Source organism: Nerophis ophidion, linkage group LG01 (genome assembly GCF_033978795.1).
Source record: "Nerophis ophidion isolate RoL-2023_Sa linkage group LG01, RoL_Noph_v1.0, whole genome shotgun sequence".
Taxonomy (NCBI): domain Eukaryota; kingdom Metazoa; phylum Chordata; class Actinopteri; order Syngnathiformes; family Syngnathidae; genus Nerophis; species Nerophis ophidion.
This window is the reverse complement of record NC_084611.1, coordinates 49,581,897-49,600,947: the sequence shown is the minus strand read 5'-3', so window position 1 is coordinate 49,600,947 and position 19,051 is coordinate 49,581,897. Positions and strand designations below refer to the sequence as shown.

Below are 19,051 nucleotides of genomic sequence, written 5' to 3'. Positions count from 1 at the left end.
CTATTTTTAATTTTCCTGAAGGAACACTCCTGAAGGAATAAATAAAGTACTATCTAATCTAATCTAATCAAATCTATTTTGCTGATGTGGGTTGACTAGTTCATATTTTTATCAAACCATATTCCTAAATATTTAAATACTTGTACCTCTTCTATATTTTCACCGTAGAGTTTTTATTTGGAGCTTGTTTTGTACTTTTGTCTTTGTAAAATGTATGACTTTTGTCTTTCCAACAGAGAATCTTAAACCCCAAGCCGTTCCCCAGTCTTGAACATTATTTACCACTTTGTTAGTTTTTTGATTATTTCTTTTGACTCTAAATAATATACTAGTCTTTCATTAATCATTTTTTCCATTACTTTCCCCAAATTTGAGGTCAATGCTATCGTCCTATAATTTTCTGCCTCTTCCGGGTCTTACCCTGAGTTGGATATTGGAATTATTACCGCTAATTTTCCCCTCTGCCGGTCATTCTCCTTCTTCATATATCCTGTCATATCATTTCAAGACCACTTCTTTGACGATGCTACCTAAGTTTTTGATCATTTGATAACTCACCAGGTGTTTCCCCGGTGACGTATTTTTAACCTTTTTCAAAATTCGAACCATTTCATTCAAAGAAAATGTCATATCCATAGTGTTGGTAAAGCTATTATCGTTCTCTTCCATCATTTCCCCAATATTTAAACTCATCGTTTCTTCTCTCTTTTGTTTTTCTACATTTCTCAAATTATCATTACTGTGCACTTTAACACATTTTTTTTTTTGCTAAAGGTTCTGCTGTTTCTTTACCCGTGACTACATCTTCTTTAATAAATGTGGCACATCATCCTCTTTACCCTTCATTCCTATCTTTACGAATCGTTATATATCCTTTTATTATAAAGTTTAATTTTGGCTTCAGCCCTGTTTCTTGAATACAAATTATATGTGGTTTAGTTTTCATATTTTTAATATATCCCTTTAATTCATGTTCGGTTGCTATCAAACTTCTGGCATTCCACCGGACAATTAACAGGGTGTTGGAATGTGGTAACATGACTCCGTCACGTCTACTCTCTGTAGTACAGCTTGCACCCGGTCCCAAGATAGTTCTTTCAACAACTTTGCTGCTGCTTTGACAATCATTTTGATCTTCTCAGTCTTATTTCTAGCCTGTTCTGTACAGTTTATTACGTAAGCCAGGAATACAACTAGTTTTTCCGTGGAAATTCCTGTATTTGTTGCCTCTTGTTTTTTTTTATTTCTTGAACTATTCACACTTCTGTTCTTTTCTACACTTTCTTGATTTCTCACTTTAAATGCCTCTGCGTATGTAATATTTCTTTCAACTTTGATTTGTTGTACTTCTGTTGCCTGTTTCATGATGTATGGCTTTTGATTATTTCTTTTTTCAATCTACAATTCCAATAAATAACACGTATTTCAAGATTACTGATAACTTTTTCAAAATAAAATGTAATTCCTGAATAAGATAATTGTATCGAATCCAATGGATTGTCTGGTCCTAAAACCTCTTTGTAATGTTTGTTTGATTCCCCCAAAATACGACACAGTCTAATTTGAAAAACATATGTGCCTCGTCGGCTGTAGTAAAAAAAAAAAAAAGCAAACCCATGCCTCCTCGGTCTAACCTCTCACAGCCCTTTTTTTCTTTCGTGTCAAAGATGGATCAGAGACCACCTTGGCCCCTAACCCCCACTTCTTCTCCACTACCAAGAGAACAGTAATTAATCCGAGCTGAGTTTTTTAAAATATTCCAACATGACTTTTTACTTTCATTTTGTATCAAAGCTGAGTTGTGCTCTCTGGTTTATTTTGCAAATGAACCGACAGAACATGATCATGTACAAGACTCGCCTACCCACAATGCACTGCAGCCCAACGCTCCTGGTCGGATGTTTGTATCGGGGTTCATGGAGAGATGCGGTAAAGAGTGGTAGCCAAGACACACGGTCACACACGGTCACACACGGTCACACACGGTCACACACGGTCACACTCGGCAATTATTTTGACCTGGGGAGCAGATTTAGAGGAAAAAAATGTGTCTGGGGGGCCGGGATATCTGATTTTCAGGTACAAAAAACTTCACAATGACACAAAATAAACACAACAGTTAAACCTCACACTAAAAACAAGACATTGACTTGTACGTTCAAAAGACAGAATAGAACAAGACAAGACATGCAATGCCATCTACAAAATGTTATGTATGGTTTTGATGTATTTGTTACAGACATGTTTACGTCAAGTAACATCACATGGTTCCATTTGCACCTTTCAACAAATCTGAAAAGGAATATTAAGAAGTAAAACTTATATTTAATCCTACCTCTTCTCCGAGCACACGGTGACTGTACATACGGGTCGAAAAATGTTGACCTAATTCAGCATTTCTCAAAGTGTGGGGAATAGAGACATGACAGGTGGGGCGCGAGGAAAGGGAGGAAATTTCACTTTAATTTTTTATTTTTTTTTACTATGCTTTCATTTTCTATACACACTGTAAATCACTTTGCGATTCTGTCTGTGAAATCCGCCGTATAAATAAATGTAAATTACTTATTTTTCCTGTAGGCTTTAAATTTCTCGGCAGGAGCGAAAGTTTGACAGACAGCAACAGTAACTTTTGCAGGCGGGGCTAAGAGGAACAAACTTTCGCGCGGATGGGTAGCAGGCTAATGTGCGGACCACAATTACACAAAATGGATAAATTTGCAACTCGCACCTCAAAGGTCTGCAGAGAAACAAAAATATGACGGGTCTAATCAACCAAAAAGTCAACCTAAAAGAAAATATGGCGAAGGGTATCTTGCTCTTGGATTCACAGTTGCCTGTACTATTTGACTGATGCATTTTATTGATTGATTTATTATTTTTCTTTCTTTTTCGTTTTCTCTCTTCAGAAAAAAATGTGGTAACTTTGTTTGTTTTATAACTTGTGCCAGGATAGCAGTAATTGCACAAAGGCATTCTTCTTCTTTTAGTTTTCTGACAGCACGTAGGCGTTCGCATCAACTTTCGTCTTTTTAACAAATGGGTAAAGGGGGGATGATGTATGCCGTAAAACTAGTTGGCACATTTAATATTTAATAATAATGAATATTGTAAAATTCTATAATTTTTGTTATTTAAAGGGGAAAACCCGATTCAAAAGTACATAACAGTTGTTTACTGGCTAAAAATAAAATGATCCTGAAAGTGATCACATTCATTTTAGATTTAATTATACTGTACAATATCCTTAAAACATGTCATTGTAAAATAATTGATAATATTGTACATTGTACATTTTACTCCTCGTTTCATATTCAAAGTGAAAACATTTAAATGATCGGTTTGCCATTTAAAGTGAGATCCGTACAATTAGGTCAGGGCTTCTCAAACTTTTTTTTTTTCTGTCATCCCCACTTTAGACTAAGGGGTTAGTTTTCAAGGCCCACCTACCCCCATCGCCCCAACAAAACAATTTATTGGACATCATGTGAGGTCTCGAGGTGTCTCTTTAATTTGTTGGGTCTCATGCTGTCTGCTGCTAGCGGTTTTAAACAAAGAACACACAGGGGTCTCTCCTCTGCCCCCACCTCTGCTGCCGTGAATCCAAGAGCAAGATACCCTTCGCCATATTTTCTTTTAGGTTGACTTTTTGGTTGATTAGACCCGTCATATTTTTGTTTCTCTGCAGACCTTTGAGGTGCGAGTTGCAAATTTATCCATTTTGTGTAATTGTGGTCCGCACATTAGCCTGCTACCCATCCGCGCGAAAGTTTGTTCCTCTTAGCCCAGCCTGCAAAAGTTACTGTTGCTATGTCTGTCAAACTTTCGCTCCTGCCGAGAAATTTAAAGCCTACAGGAAAAATAAGTAATCTACATTTATTTATACGGCGGATTTCACAGACAGAATCGCAAAGTGATTTACAGTGTGTATAGAAAATGAAAGCATAGTAAAAAAAAATAAAAAATTAAAGTGAAATTTCCTCCCTTTCCTCGCGCCCCACCTGTCATGTCTCTATTCCCCACACTTTGAGAAATGCTGAATTAGGTCAACATTTTTCGACCCGTATGTACAGTCACCGTGTGCTCGGAGAAGAGGTAGGATTAAATATAAGTTTTACTTCTTAATATTCCTTTTCAGATTTGTTGAAAGGTGCAAATGGAACCATGTGATGTTACTTGACGTAAACATGTCTGTAACAAATACATCAAAACCATAGCCGCGTGTGTAATGACTAACATTTACATAACATTTTGTAGATGGCATTGCATGTCTTGTCTTGTTCTATTCTGTCTTTTGAACGTACAAGTCAATGTCTTGTTTTTAGTGTGAGGTTTAACTGTTGTGTTTATTTTGTGTCATTGTGAAGTTTTTTGTACCTGAAAATCAGATATCCCGGCCCCCCAGACACATTTTTTTCCTCTAAATCTGCTCCCCAGGTCAAAATAATTGCCGAGTGTGACCGTGTGTGACCATGTGTGACCGTGTGTCTTGGCTACCACTCTTTACCGCATCTCTCCATGAACCCCGATACAAACATCCGACCAGGAGCGTTGGGCTGCAGTGCATTGTGGGTAGGCGAGTCTTGTACATGATCATGTTCTGTCGGTTCATTTGCAAAATAAACCAGAGAGCACAACTCAGCTTTGATACAAAATGAAAGTAAAAAGTCATGTTGGAATATTTTAAAAAACTCAGCTCGGATTAATTACTGTTCTCTTGGTAGTGGAGAAGAAGTGGGGGTTAGGGGCCAAGGTGGTCTCTGATCCATCTTTGACACGAAAGAAAAAAAGGGCTGTGAGAGGTTAGACCGAGGAGGCATGGGTTTGCTTTTTTTTTTTTTTACTACAGCCGACGAGGCACATATGTTTTTCAAATTAGACTGTGTCGTATTTTGGGGGAATCAAACAAACATTACAAAGAGGTTTTAGGACTAGACAATCCATTGGATTCGATACAATTATCTTATTCAGGAATTACATTTTATTTTGAAAAAGTTATCAGTAATCTTGAAATATGTGTTATTTATTGGAATTGTAGATTGAAAAAAGAAATAATCAAAAGCCATACATCATGAAACAGGCAACAGAAGTACAACAAATCAAAGTTGAAAGAAATATTACATACGCAGAGGCATTTAAAGTGAGAAATCAAGAAAGTGTAGAAAAGAACAGAAGTGTGAATAGTTCAAGAAATAAAAAAAAACAAGAGGCAACAAATACAGGAATTTCCACGGAAAAACTAGTTGTATTCCTGGCTTACGTAATAAACTGTACAGAACAGGCTAGAAATAAGACTGAGAAGATCAAAATGATTGTCAAAGCAGCAGCAAAGTTGTTGAAAGAACTATCTTGGGACCGAGTGCAAGCTGTACTACAGAGAGTAGACGTGACGGAGTCATGTTACCACATTCCAACACCCTGTTAATTGTCCGGTGGAATGCCAGAAGTTTGATAGCAACCGAACATGAATTAAAGGGATATATTAAAAATATGAAAACTAAACCACATATAATTTGTATTCAAGAAACAGGGCTGAAGCCAAAATTAAACTTTATAATAAAAGGATATATAACGATTCGTAAAGATAGGAATGAAGGGTAAAGAGGATGATGTGCCACATTTATTAAAGAAGATGTAGTCACGGGTAAAGAAACAGCAGAACCTTTAGCAAAAAAAAAAAATGTGTTAAAGTGCACAATAATGATAATTTGAGAAATGTAGAAAAACAAAAGAGAGAAGAAACGATGAGTTTAAATATTGGGGAAATGATGGAAGAGAACGATAATAGCTTTACCAACACTATGGATATGACATTTTCTTTGAATGAAATGGTTCGAATTTTGAAAAAGGTTAAAAATACGTCACCGGGGAAACACCTGGTGAGTTATCAAATGATCAAAAACTTAGGTAGCATCGTCAAAGAAGTGGTCTTGAAATGATATGACAGGATATATGAAGAAGGAGAATGACCGGCAGAGGGGAAAATTAGCGGTAATAATTCCAATATCCAAGTCAGGGTAAGACCCGGAAGAGGCAGGAAATTATAGGACGATAGCATTGACCTCAAATTTGGGGAAAGTAATGGAAAAAATGATTAATGAAAGACTAGTATATTATTTAGAGTCAAAAGAAATAATCAAAAAACTAACAAAGTGGTAAATAATGTTCAAGACTGGGGAACGGCTTGGGGTTTAAGATTCTCTGTTGGAAAGACAAAAGTCATACATTTTACAAAGACAAAAGTACAAAACAAGCTCCAAATAAAAACTCTACGGTGAAAATATAGAAGAGGTACAAGTATTTAAATATTTAGGAATATGGTTTGATAAAAATATGAACTAGTCAACCCACATCAGCAAAATAGATTTGATTGGATTAGATTAGATAGTACTTTATTTATTCCTTCAGGAGTGTTCCTTCAGGAAAATTAAAAATAGGGGAAAAAGTAAAAAGGTGTTAAATATAATGAGGGCTTTGAGGGGTAATGATTGGGGGGTGATAGGTTGACGTTGAAAACAATATATGTATATATATCACTTTAATTCCATCTGTTATTGATTACGGATGCATTATTTACCAATCTGCTTCAAAAACATGACTTGGGAAAATAGACCGGATCCAGTCACAGGCTTTAAGGTTATGTTGTGGAGCTACTACATCAACCCTGGTGGCAGTATTACAAGTAAAAATGAACGAAAAACCTTTGGACAAGAGGAGAGATCAACTCTCAGCAGTTTATCGGGCAACTTTAAAAGGATCCAAGCAAGGATATCCGACTTGTCCAGTGCTACCAAACTGCCAAGAAAAAAGAGAAAAAAAAAAAAGAATAGTTTTGGGTGGATTATAGGAGACATATGTAATAAAGTTAAAATTGACAATATTAAAGTTAGTCCTACAGTACCAATGCCTGCAATACCACCGTGAATGTTTGATAACCCAAAAGAAAACATGCAATTACTAAAGAATAGAAATTTAAATAGTTACCAGATAGAAAAATGGATTGAGATATGATATATACGGATGCATCAAAAACTATAAAAAAAATTAAAGGTAAGAGCTGTAGCAGTTATCCCACAAGGAAACATAGTATTAAATAAAATAATCAGTGATAAACTATCTGTTTTTACGGGGAATTGGTAGCAATTTATACGGCAGTTAACTGGATAGAGGAAAACAAAGCAAGGAAAGTAGTTGTGTGCTCGGACTCAAGCAGTGCATTGATGAGCATAAAAAAACGTAGCATCAGAAACAAGACAAGATTTAGTTTATGAAATAGTTCAGGCAATCTATAGAATAAATAAAGCGGGAGGTGTGGTAACATTTCTTTGGGTTCCTGGGAAGATATTGTAGGATGGAATTCACAACACATAGGATATAAAGCATTATACACGTATTTAAAAAACATTGGGTTAAATAAAAGAATATAGAGTAGGGATCCATCTTGGTCCCCACTCCATTTCAGTAGGTGACGCTAATGCACACCAGAAGGTTGCTGGGCGGAAACAACCGCCCACCTCCGGAATCAGTCCCCGCCCATTCCCCTTAGGCGCGAAATTCATTTGAGCGAAAGACATTGGAATGAGAGGAGCTCTTTAAAGCTCCTGAGAATCTTAAAAAGCTTACAGAAAACGAGAAAAACTTACAGCGGGTGCCTGTCGGACATTCACCGTCGTTTTCGATGATTTCCCCTCGGAGCAAGGATTCGATGTCTGGAGTCTTTGGCGCAATCAAGCCTTCTCCTCTGCCTGGAATGGCCGTTGATGAACCCGCCAGCGTTAACGGTGACCAGCGAGCCGGAGATGTAAACGGAAAATCTGTAAGTAAATATATGTATATATGTATTGTATACCGCATGTTTTTTTCTTGTAAAATGAGAATCATTTGACTCACCAGACTGCGTTTGTGTTAAAACGATCGCGTTAGGATCTTACGGCAATTCCTCTATGAAACAAAATAATGAATACACATAGTATTAAATAATTCGAAGGTTTAAACACACCTCGATAATCATCTTCCAACTTTGTAAGATCGTTTAAACAAAGGTCTTCGTCTTTCACTTCGTCGTCATCAGCTGGTAAGAAAAAAAAAAAGTATTACAACGTCGTACACGTGCAATGCTTTTAACGTTTAAATGCTTAAACGGAGTTAAACCATTGTCTAATAACATGGTAAAGCAGAGGTAATTGTGTGTGTGTGTGTGTGTGTGTGTGTGTGTGTGTGTGTGTGTGTGTGTGTGTGTGTGTGTGTGTGTGTGTGTGTGTGTGTGTGTGTGTGTGTGTGTGTGTGCGTGTGCACATCTTCCTACGTAACATTCCCAGCCATCAATACATCGAAGCAGGGTCAAACATATGGTTAACCTTAACCTAATTAGTTCCTCCCAATCGTTTAAATATGTTTTCGGGAAGTCTGGAAGTTGTTTCAAACGATCGTAAACATTTAAACTGTCAAATGGATGGTCACATGCTGCTCAGATGACATTCTCAAGCTTCCTTAAAAAACTGACCTCAACCTGAACCCTCCTTTGTTCCCTCTTCAGGTCTTAACTCCACCCTCTTCCTGGTTTAACCCCTCAGACGTCAGCTCTTAACCCCACCCTCTTCCTGGTTTAACCACTCCCACCTCAGGTCTTAACTCTGCCCTCTTTCTGGTTAAAACTCCACCCTCTTCCTGGTTTAACCACTCCCACCTCAGGTCTTAACTCTGCCCTCTTTCTGGTTAAAACTCCACCCTCTTCCTGGTTTAACCACTCCACCGCAGGTCTTAACTCCACCCTCTTCCGGGGTAAGCCACACCCACTTGACCTTGACATTTGAACTTGACATTTGAACTTGACCTTTAACTTTGGCCTTTGAATTTGACCTTTGACCTTGACCCCTCATAAATCATTGACTTTTGACCTTGACCCCTCATAAATCATTGACCTTTGACCGCCATAAATCATTTTTGACTAAAGGTATCCCCTTAATACTCTCTCATATTTATATTAAGAAAAAACATATCTATACCGGTAAATACCATATCTATAGTGGTAAATACCATATCTATACTAGTAAAATCCATATATATATACTAATAAAAAACATATCTATACTGTAAAAAACATGTCTATACTAGTAAAAAACATATCTATACTGGTAAATACCATATCTATACTGGTAAATACCATACCTATACAAGTAAAAACAATATATATACTGATAAAAAACATATCTATATTAAGAAAAAAATAAAAATCTATAACGGTAAATACAATATCTATACTAGTAAAAACCATATATACACTAATAAAAACCATATCTATACTGTAAAAACCATATCTATACTGGTAAATACCATATCTATACTAGTAAAAAACATTTCTATACTGGTAAAAACTATATCTATACTGGTAAAAACCATATTTATACTGATAAAAAACATATCTATATTAAGAAAAAAATAAAAATCTATACCGGTAAATACAATATCTATACTAGTAAAAACCATATATACACTAATAAAAACCATAACTATACTGTAAAAACCATATCTATACTGGTAAGTACCATATCTATACTGGTAAATACCAAATCTCTACTGGTAAAAACCATATCCATACTGGTAAAAAAAAAAACATATCTATATTAAGAAAAAACACATCTATACCAGTAAATACCATATCTATACTAGTAAAATCCATATATATACTAATAAAAACCATATCTATACTGTAAAAACCATATCTATGCTAGTAACAAACATATGTATACTGGTAAGTACCATATCCATACTGGTAAAAACCATATCTATACTGGTAAATACCATATCTATACTGGTAATTACCATATCTCTACTGGTAAAAACCATATCCATACTGGTAAAAAAAACATATCTATATTAAGAAAAACCATATCTATACCGGTAAATACCATATCTATACCAGTAAAATCCATATATATACTAATAAAAACCATATCTATACTGTAAAAACCACATCTATACTAGTAACAAACATATCTATACTGGTAAAAACCATATCTATACTGGTAAATACCATATCTATACTGGTAAATACCATATCTATACTAGTAAAAATCATATATATATAATAAAAACTATATCTATACTGTAAAAAAACATATCTATACTGGTAACAAACATATCTATACCGGTAAGTACCATATCTATACTGGTAATTACCATATCTATACTGGTAAAAACCATATCTCTACCGTAAATTCCATATCTATACTGGTAAAAAAAAAACATATCTATAGTGGTAAATACCATATCTATAGTAATAAAAACCATATCTATACTGGTAAAAACCATATCTATACTGGTAAAAACCATATCTTTACTGGTATAAAAAAACATCTATACTGGTAAAAAAAAAACATATGGATATTGGTAAAAAAATATATCTTTACTGGTAAAAAAAAAAAAAAACATCTATACTAGTAAAAAACATATCTATACTATTAAAAACATATCTATATTGGTAAAAAAAAACATCTATACTAGTAAAAAAACATGTCTATACTAGTAAATACCATATCTATGCTGGTAAAAAATCATATCTATACTGGTAAATACCATATCTATACTGGTAAAAAACATATCTATACTGGTAAAAACCATATCTATACTGGTAAAAAAACATATCCATACTGGTAAAAAACATATCTATACTGGTAAAATAAACATATCTATACTGGTAAAAAAAAAACATATCTATACTGGTAAATACCATATCTTTACTGGTAAATACCACATTATAAAATGCGCCATAACAAGAATATAAAGAAAAATACATCTGAACATTTTCAGGATTTATTATGCAGATCCCAAATACAGATAAGCAGGTACCAGAAGGTGAGCAAAGTTAGTTTTGCACAAGATCGCAAAACAAAACGCTAGATTATATGTCTGCTAATAGGTGCCATGGTGGGGGCCCATATACACTCACCACAATAATACCGTATGTTGAAGCACAGTACGTCTGACTATGCTCGCCATAATGCTCCCACAATCCATCAAGCGGTGCGATTATGTTCGCTTACTAAAGTCGTACTAAAACATTTTGACAATTTTTTGAGCGCCGTGTGTAATGCTCTATATTTTCAAAGGAAGTTTACTGGTGTCATTTATCGAACAGGCGTCAACCTGCAGTCCACACGTATCTGTTATGCGTGACTGGTCACTAGTATCAGTACACCATGTGCCAAATTAAATAGCTGCACTTATAAGGCACACTGTCCACTTTGGAGAAAATGAAAGATTTTAAGTGCGCATTATAGTCTGAAAAATACGGTAAAAGTTTGTGGGGCCCCCCGCCAAAGGGACACGGACCACAGCAACAATTTCACGACATGTTCCTCTCTTTTCACGCAGGGCTCATCTCTGTGTCGTACGATGAGTGGGATTACAACATCGAGGCCAGGGTGCGCGACGCCGTCGCCGTCATCGCCACGGCAACATCCACCATGATTCTGGACCGGGGGCCCCACACCTTGTTGAAGTCCAGCTGCGTCGGCACCTCCGACAAGAAGAGCGCCGGCACCGGCCACTCCAAAGAAATACTCAGGTCAGACGGTTTCAACGTTTCCATTAAAATGTCATGATCCATGGTCCGGATCATGTTTCGTTATGTTCTGTTATAGTTTTGGACTCCCTTAGTTCCTGTTTGTGCACCTCTGGTTATTTTGAATCCCGCAGTAAGCCGTGAACCCCCGCCCCGCACGTAACGGGAAGAAGCCAGCCGTGGAGCAGGGACCGGAACTTGCCTCGGCGCAGGTACAGGTACTAGAACTGGTACAGTAACCGAAGCTGGCCTCGGCGCAGGTACAGGAACTGGAGTTGGCCTCGGCGCAGGTACAGGAACTGGAGTTCGCCTCGGCACAGGTACAGGAACTGGAACTGGCGCTGAGGTGAACTCGAGTTCCCCTACCTGCGCCGAGGCCAGCTCCAGTTCCTGTAACAGTTACAGTTTGTGTACCTGCGCCGAGGCGAACTCCAGATCCCATACCTGCGCCAAGGCCAGCTTCGGTTACTTTACCAGTTCCAGTACCTGTACCTGCGCCTGTTCCTTGTACAGGAACTGGAGCTGGCCTCGGCGCAGGTACAGAAACTGGAGTTTGCCTCGGCGCCAGTTCCAGTTCCTGTTCCTGCGCCGAAGCGAACCCCAGTTCCCGTACCTGCGCCGAGGCCGGCTTCGGTTACTGTACCAGTTCCACTACCTGTTCCTGCGCCTGTTCCTGGTACAGGATCTGGAGCTGGGCTCGGTGCCAATTTTAGTTTCTGTTCCTGCGCCAAGGCGAACTCCAGTTCCTCTACTTGTGCCAAGGCGAACTGCAGTTCCTCTATTTGTGCCGAAGCGAACTCCAGTTACTGTACCTGCTCCGAGGCCAGCTCCAGTTCCTGTACCTGCGCCAAGGCCAGCTCCAGTTCCTGTAACAGTTCCAGTTCCTGTACCAGCGCCGAGGCGAACTGCAGTTCCTCTATTTGTGCCGAAGCGAACTCCAGTTCCTGTACCTGCGCCGAGGCGAATTCCAGTTCCTGTACCTGCGCCAAGGCCAGCTCCAGTTCCTGTAACAGTTCCAGTTCCTGTACCAGCGCCGAGGCGAACTCCAGTTCCCATACCTGCCCCGTGCCCAGCTTCGGTTACTGTACCAGTTCCAATACCTGATCCTGCGCCTGTTCCTGGTACAGGAACTGGAGCTGGCCTCGGCGTAGGTACAGAAGCTGGAGTTTGCCTCGGCGCAGGAACAGGAATTGGCGCCGAGGCGAACTCCAGTCCCTCTATCTGTGCAGAGGCGAACTCCAGTTCCTGTAACAGTTTCAGTTTCGGTAACCTGCGCCGAGGCAAACTCCAGTTCCTGTACCTGCGCCGAGGCAAACTCGAGTTCCTGTACCTGCACCGAGGCCAGGTTCGTCTACTGTATCAGTTCCAGTACCTGTTCCTGCGCCTGTTCCCAGTAGAGGAACTAGAGCTGACAGGAACTGGGGTTCGCTTCGGCGCAGGTACAGAAACTGGAACTTCGACAGGAACTGGAGCTGGCCTCGGCGCAGGTACAGGAACTGGAGTTCGCCTCAGCGCCAGTTCCATTTCCAGTTCCTCCGCTGAGACGAACTCCAGTTCCTCTACTTTTGCCGAAGCAAACTCCAGTACCTGTATCTGCGCCGAGCCGAACTCCTGTACCCGCGCCGAGGCCAGCTCCACTTCCTGTACCTGCGCCGAGGCGAACTCCTGTACCTTCGCCAAGGCCAGCTCCAGTTCCTGTACCTGCACCGAGGCGAACTCCAGTACCTGTTCCTGCGCCGAGGCAAGTTCCGGTCCCTGCTCCACGGCTGGCTTCATTCTGTTACGTGCAGCTTACTGCGGGATTCAAAATAACCAGAGGTGCACAAACAGGAACTAAGGGAGTCCAAAACTAACAGAACATAACAAAACATGATTCGTGTTTTGTTAAAATATGTCATGAGAACTTTCATTTTTGATTGCTGAGAAGCAACAACGACGAGTACTAGGGTAGTACGCTGTACCGGTACTAATGAAGTACCGCGCTGCTGACGGACTCAAAAACCTTTTTAAAATTACCGGTAATTTTTATTTTTTGTCATGGACATGATGACGTACGTGAGTCTGACTACATTTATAAATAATGTTGATGTATATGTTTCCTAAAAAAACTGTAGATTTAATGAAAGTGCAAATAAAAATACAAATTCACCACTTTAGTCATAATTTTTGCACTTGAGCATAAAGGCTACACAACCAATTTGCACTAATTTTAAAGAAAGTTAGCCTATAGTTAGCTTATAAATGTAAAATATTACTTAGAACTTTACCTCTTTAGTCAGTGGTGGCCACGGTTTAACTTATTTTTGTTGGGGTTTAGTGACCAGAAACAATAATAATAATAACTGACTGAAAAAATGACTAACAAAAACATTACTGCAGTCTAAATGCCAATGTGAAAACAAGAGCCATTAACACTGACATTTTATACATATTTTTTATTTATTTTTACACTGAATTTGTATACACAATTTGAAAACTTGTCGAGAAAATATGTCATTAAAACTTTCATTCTTGCTTGCTGAGAAGCAACGACGGCGAGTATTAAGGTAGTACGGTGTTCCGGTACTAATCAAGTATGAGCGGAATTCAAAAAGCCTTAAAAAAATACCGGTACTTTTTTTTTTTTTTTGCCATGGGCATGATGACACAGGTGAGTCTGACTACATTTATACATAATTTTGATTTATATGTCTCCTAAATAAACTGTTAATTAATTTAAAGTGCAAATAAAAATACTAATTCACCAGTTTAGTCATAATTTTTGCACCTGAGCATAAAGGCTACACAACCACTTTCCACTCATTTTAAAGAAAGTTAGCCTATAGTTAGCTTATAAATGTAAAATATTACTTAGAACTTTACCTCTCTTGTTGGGGCTTAGTGACCAAAAACAACAATAATAATAATAACTGACTGAAAAAACTGACTAAAATAAACATGACTGCAGTCTAAATGCCAACATGAAAAGAAGAGCCATTAACACTGACATTTTCATATAATATTTTTTTTTTTTACACTGAATTTGTATACACAATTAGAAAAATGGTCGCAAAAATATGTCGTGAAAACTTTCATTCTCGGTTGCTGAGAAGCGACAATGACGAGCCCTACTTTTACGGCAATGCTCCTTTTCCACTGCGCCAAATAATTGTGATGCATATGTTTCCTAAATAAACTGCCAATTAAATTACACTGCAAATAAAAATACCAATTCACTAATTTAGTCTTAATTTTTGCACTTCAGCATATAGGCTACACAACCAATATTCACTCATTGTAAAGAAAGTTAGCCAATAGTTAGCTTATAAATGTAAGATATTACTTAGAACTTTCACACATATGGATCTTGTTTTGTCATGTTATGTTTTTGATTTTGGACAATCAGTCACCTTTTGCACTTCCTGGTTTTGTTTGTTTCCACGTCCGTGTTCTCAGCCTCACCTGTTTTCACTAATCATCACAGCTATTTAAGTCACTCCTTTTCTTGTCTTCGTTCTGGGATCTTCACACTCGCACGCACCCTACCCATGCTGTTCAAACCTTCACGTCCTAGTCCACAGTTCCATGCCGTGTAAGTTGTTTATGTATTTATGCCATAGTGCACTCTTTTGTTTCATGTCTTTAGTCTTGCCATCGTGCTGTTTAAGTTTATAGTTAAATTGTCTTTCATGCCAACGAGCAGGTGTTTTTGTTTCACGTTTGTACTGTTTAGCCAAGTTTCTTCCTCTTTGTGAGCGCTCTTAGTTTGATTATTTTTGATTATAGTGTTTAAATAAAAACATGTACCTGAATTCACGCCTGGCTCGTCCTGTAATCCCGCTGCGTCGAAGGAGCACACTCAATCCATGTCAAAGCCTGACAGAAAGATCCCGGCATAAGAGCTCCTTCGCAGATGATCATTTGGACGAGGCTCCGTTGGCGGTGCTGCGCGCTATGGAGGAGGAAACGCTCCGCTATTCCTCCATGGTGCTCAGAGAGATGATGTGGGGGCCAGATGGAAAATTGGTGCCAATAAAATCCATTTGGTCCGAAGATGACGCCACGCCGTCTTCTCGGAAGCGTCACCCTCGACGAAGGACGTTAGGGAAGGCTTCCAGGTGCGGAAAGGAAGCGTCGCGCCAGCAAGCTCCTCCCACTCAGGGCGGAAGTGGACCGCGAGCTGCCCGGACTCTCCACGACAACTTCACGCCACCGTCAACACACATCACAGATCAGGAAGATTTTTTTTTCAGGACTTTCACAGTTAATCACCCACCTCCACCAGAAGACTCAGACCCCATAACAATGATTAATTATTACAAAAAAATGATTTTGCACAACAGATCACAGCAATCACAGCCATCCAAAGTTCATGCCACGCCCCCCAGGACTCAAACCCCGCCCAAGTCACAAGAATTTTTTTTTTCAAGTATTCAAACCAAGACAATAAAAGAATTCAAAGGGGAAGATTCAGCCCTCCTCCTCACCGCCCTCCACCCTCCCCAAAAGACTGTTCCAGACCATGATGAAAGTGTCTGGCAGCCACTCCTTTAGGGGGGGGGGGCTGGGGCTGGGAGCTTGTGGGTTGGTTTTGCCCGGTGCAGTTCCAAGCCACAGCGACCAGCTCGTCCTCCACCTCCAGTCTTTCAGCCTGCCAAGCCACAGCGGCCAACACGGCCACCTCCACGAGTCTTTCGGCCGATTAAGCCGCAGCTTCCAGCAAGGCCACCTCGTCCAGCTCCAAGACCAAGTCCACGTCCAGCTCCAAGACCAAGTCCACGTCCAGCTCCAAGACCAAATCCAAGTCCAGCTCCAATTCCACGCCAAAGTCCAAGTCCACGCCAAAGTCCAAGTCCACGCCAAAGTCCAAGTCCACGCCAAAGTCCAAGTCCACGCCAAAGTCCAAGACCACGCCAAAGTCTAAGACCACGCCGAAGCCAAGTGTCCCCAGTGGCAGCTCCACGTCGAAGCCAAGTTCCCCCAGTGGCAGCTCAACGTCGAAGCCAAGTGCCGCCAGTGGCAGCTCCACGTCGAATCCAAGTGCCGCCAGTGTCAGCTCCACGACCAAGTCCACGACCACGTCGACCGCCAATGCCCAAATCCGCGTCGATCGCCAACGCCTGCCACGATGACGACGCGCCCGCCTCCTTGTTGGCCACGGATGTGGCTGCTACGTGGGTGTCCACCACGCCAAAGATGCCGACCTCGTCGGCCACAATTGTGGCCACTAAGTTGTCGTCCGCCACGCCCTCCTCGTCGGCCACAGTTGTGGCCACTACGTGGTCGTCCGCCACGCCAAGGGGGTCTGCCACGGATATGGCCGTTCCCGGGTCGCCCACCTCGGTCCTCCACGCGTCGCCGCCACCTGACCTTGCCCCGTTGGATACGGGGACACGTGGTTTGGCGATCCACCGCCATGTCCCCCTCCCGCCCTCCCATGACTGTCGATCATAGTTTTGTTTTGTTTTTTGTTTTGGACATCTGGGAGCTGTCTTTAAGGGGGGGCTCTGTCACACCTATGGATCTTGTTTTGTCATGTTATGTTTTTGATTTTGGACAATCAGTCACGTTTTGCACTTCCTGGTTTTGTTTGTTTCCATGCCAACCTCATTAGTTTTCACCTGTCACGTCCCTGTTCTCAGCCTCACCTGTTTTCACTAATCATCACAGCTATTTAAGTCACTCCTTTTCTTGTCTTCGTCCTGGGATCTTCACACTCGCACGCTCCCTACCCATGCTGTTCAAACCTTCACGTCCTAGTCCACAGTTCCATGCCGTGTAAGTTGTTTATGTATTTATGCCACAGTGCACTCTTTTGTTTCATGTCTTTAGTCTTGCCATCGTGCTGTTTAAGTTTATAGTTAAATTGTCTTTCATGCCAACGAGCAGGTGTTTTTGTTTCACGTTTGTACTGTTTAGCCAAGTATCTTACTCTTTGTGAGCGCCCTTAGTTTGATTATTTTCTATTATAGTGTTTAAATAAAAACATGAACCTGAATTCACGCTTGGCTCGTCCTGTAATCCCACTGCGTCGAAGGAGCACACTCAATCCATGTCAAAGCCTGACAAGAACTTTACCTCTTTAGTCAGTGGTGGCCCCGGTTTAACTTTCTTTTGTTGGAGCTTAGTGAACATAAACAATAATAATAATAATAATAATAATAATAATACATGACTAAAAAAATGACCAAAAAAACATGACTGCAGTCTGATTAAATTAAAATGCAAATGAAAATACAAATTCACCAATTTAGTCTTAATTTTTGCACTTGAGCATAAAGGCTACACAACCAATTTGTAATCATTTTTAAAGAAAGTTAGCCTCTAGTTAGCTTATAAATGTAACATATTACATATGTATAATGTATAATAGTAAAAATAAAAATGCACCACTTTAGTCGTAATGTGTACTGTACTGTGTATTCTACTAATACAAGTTGCAATCAATCAATCAATCAAAACAAGGACGATGTATCCCAAAAGTGACTGAGTAGAGTTACTAGCCGCCTCTGAGTAGAAGGCAAAAGTCCGCGTGGAGTTCTAAAAGTGGCCACGCCCCTATGAGAGCGTGTTAAATGGGACAAAAAGCGATGTCGTGTACCACTGAAGGCATTCCTTGCTTCTCTTCCCTGTGAACATCCTTCTTTTGCCTGTTGGCACATTACACAGCAGCGGGAGCACAGCTCTTCAATAATTCATTCCCTTTTCAATTCATAGGCAATGTTTTATTATTATTTTTTTTTTCTCTTCACGTTGATGGCAGCTTCCACTGCAGGAGAAGCAACATTACAGGAAGTCATCCAAACGAAGGCCCTGCTTTAATTAGACGAGGCAACTTTATTTACACTGTATTGCCAAAATAAATGCCGTATTTAAAAAAAAAAGTGGATTGAGTACCTTATCCACTTGTACTGTATTTTTCCGACTATAAGGCGGACTTCAAATCCTTCCCTTTTTCTCCAAAAAACGACAGTGCACCTGAGAAGGTTAAAGGGGAGTGATTAACCAAAACACACCTGGTGGAAAGGAAACAGGGTGCACCCAGGAAACACAGACTAAAAGATGGTAAACAAGGTACTAAACATGAGTCATGCCATGACCCGGGTTATGGATCATGACAGTAACCCCCCCCCCCCCCTCCCCCCTTAAGATAGATAGATAGATAGACAGTACTTTATTGATTCCTTCAAGAGACGGTTACCAGACGTCCCAAGATAGAATCCCACCACCCCCCCCAAAAAACAGAATAAGTCCAAATTCATGGAAAGGTAGAGGGAGGACTTGGCGGTGGGCCGCCGGGCCAAGTGTCCCCGAAGCCGCCCAGGGACGAGTCAATTGACGAGGCGACAAAGCCGCACCCCTTTATGGATTGTCGGCGCATTAAACATACACTACATTGCCAAAAGTATTTGGCCACCCATCCAAATGATGAGAATCAGGCGATCACTTGGCCTGGTGTATCAAATCAAGCACGTAGGCATGGAGACTGTTTCTTGTGAGAGAATGGGC

The 19,051-nt window shown here is 40.1% G+C and overlaps 1 protein-coding gene across 4 annotated transcripts in view; it reads left to right on the top strand.

The window, feature by feature from the left end:
* The window catches only part of grin2bb (glutamate receptor, ionotropic, N-methyl D-aspartate 2B, genome duplicate b), a 308,114-nt gene that overhangs the window by 190,289 nt on the left and 98,774 nt on the right, over positions 1 to 19,051 (top strand). For all 4 annotated transcript variants that reach the window (XM_061906010.1, XM_061905985.1, XM_061905994.1 and 1 more), the window contains exon 6: positions 11,374 to 11,566. In XM_061906010.1, the coding sequence (XP_061761994.1) occupies positions 11,374 to 11,566 (193 nt within the window). The remainder of the gene's footprint in view (positions 1 to 11,373; positions 11,567 to 19,051) is intronic.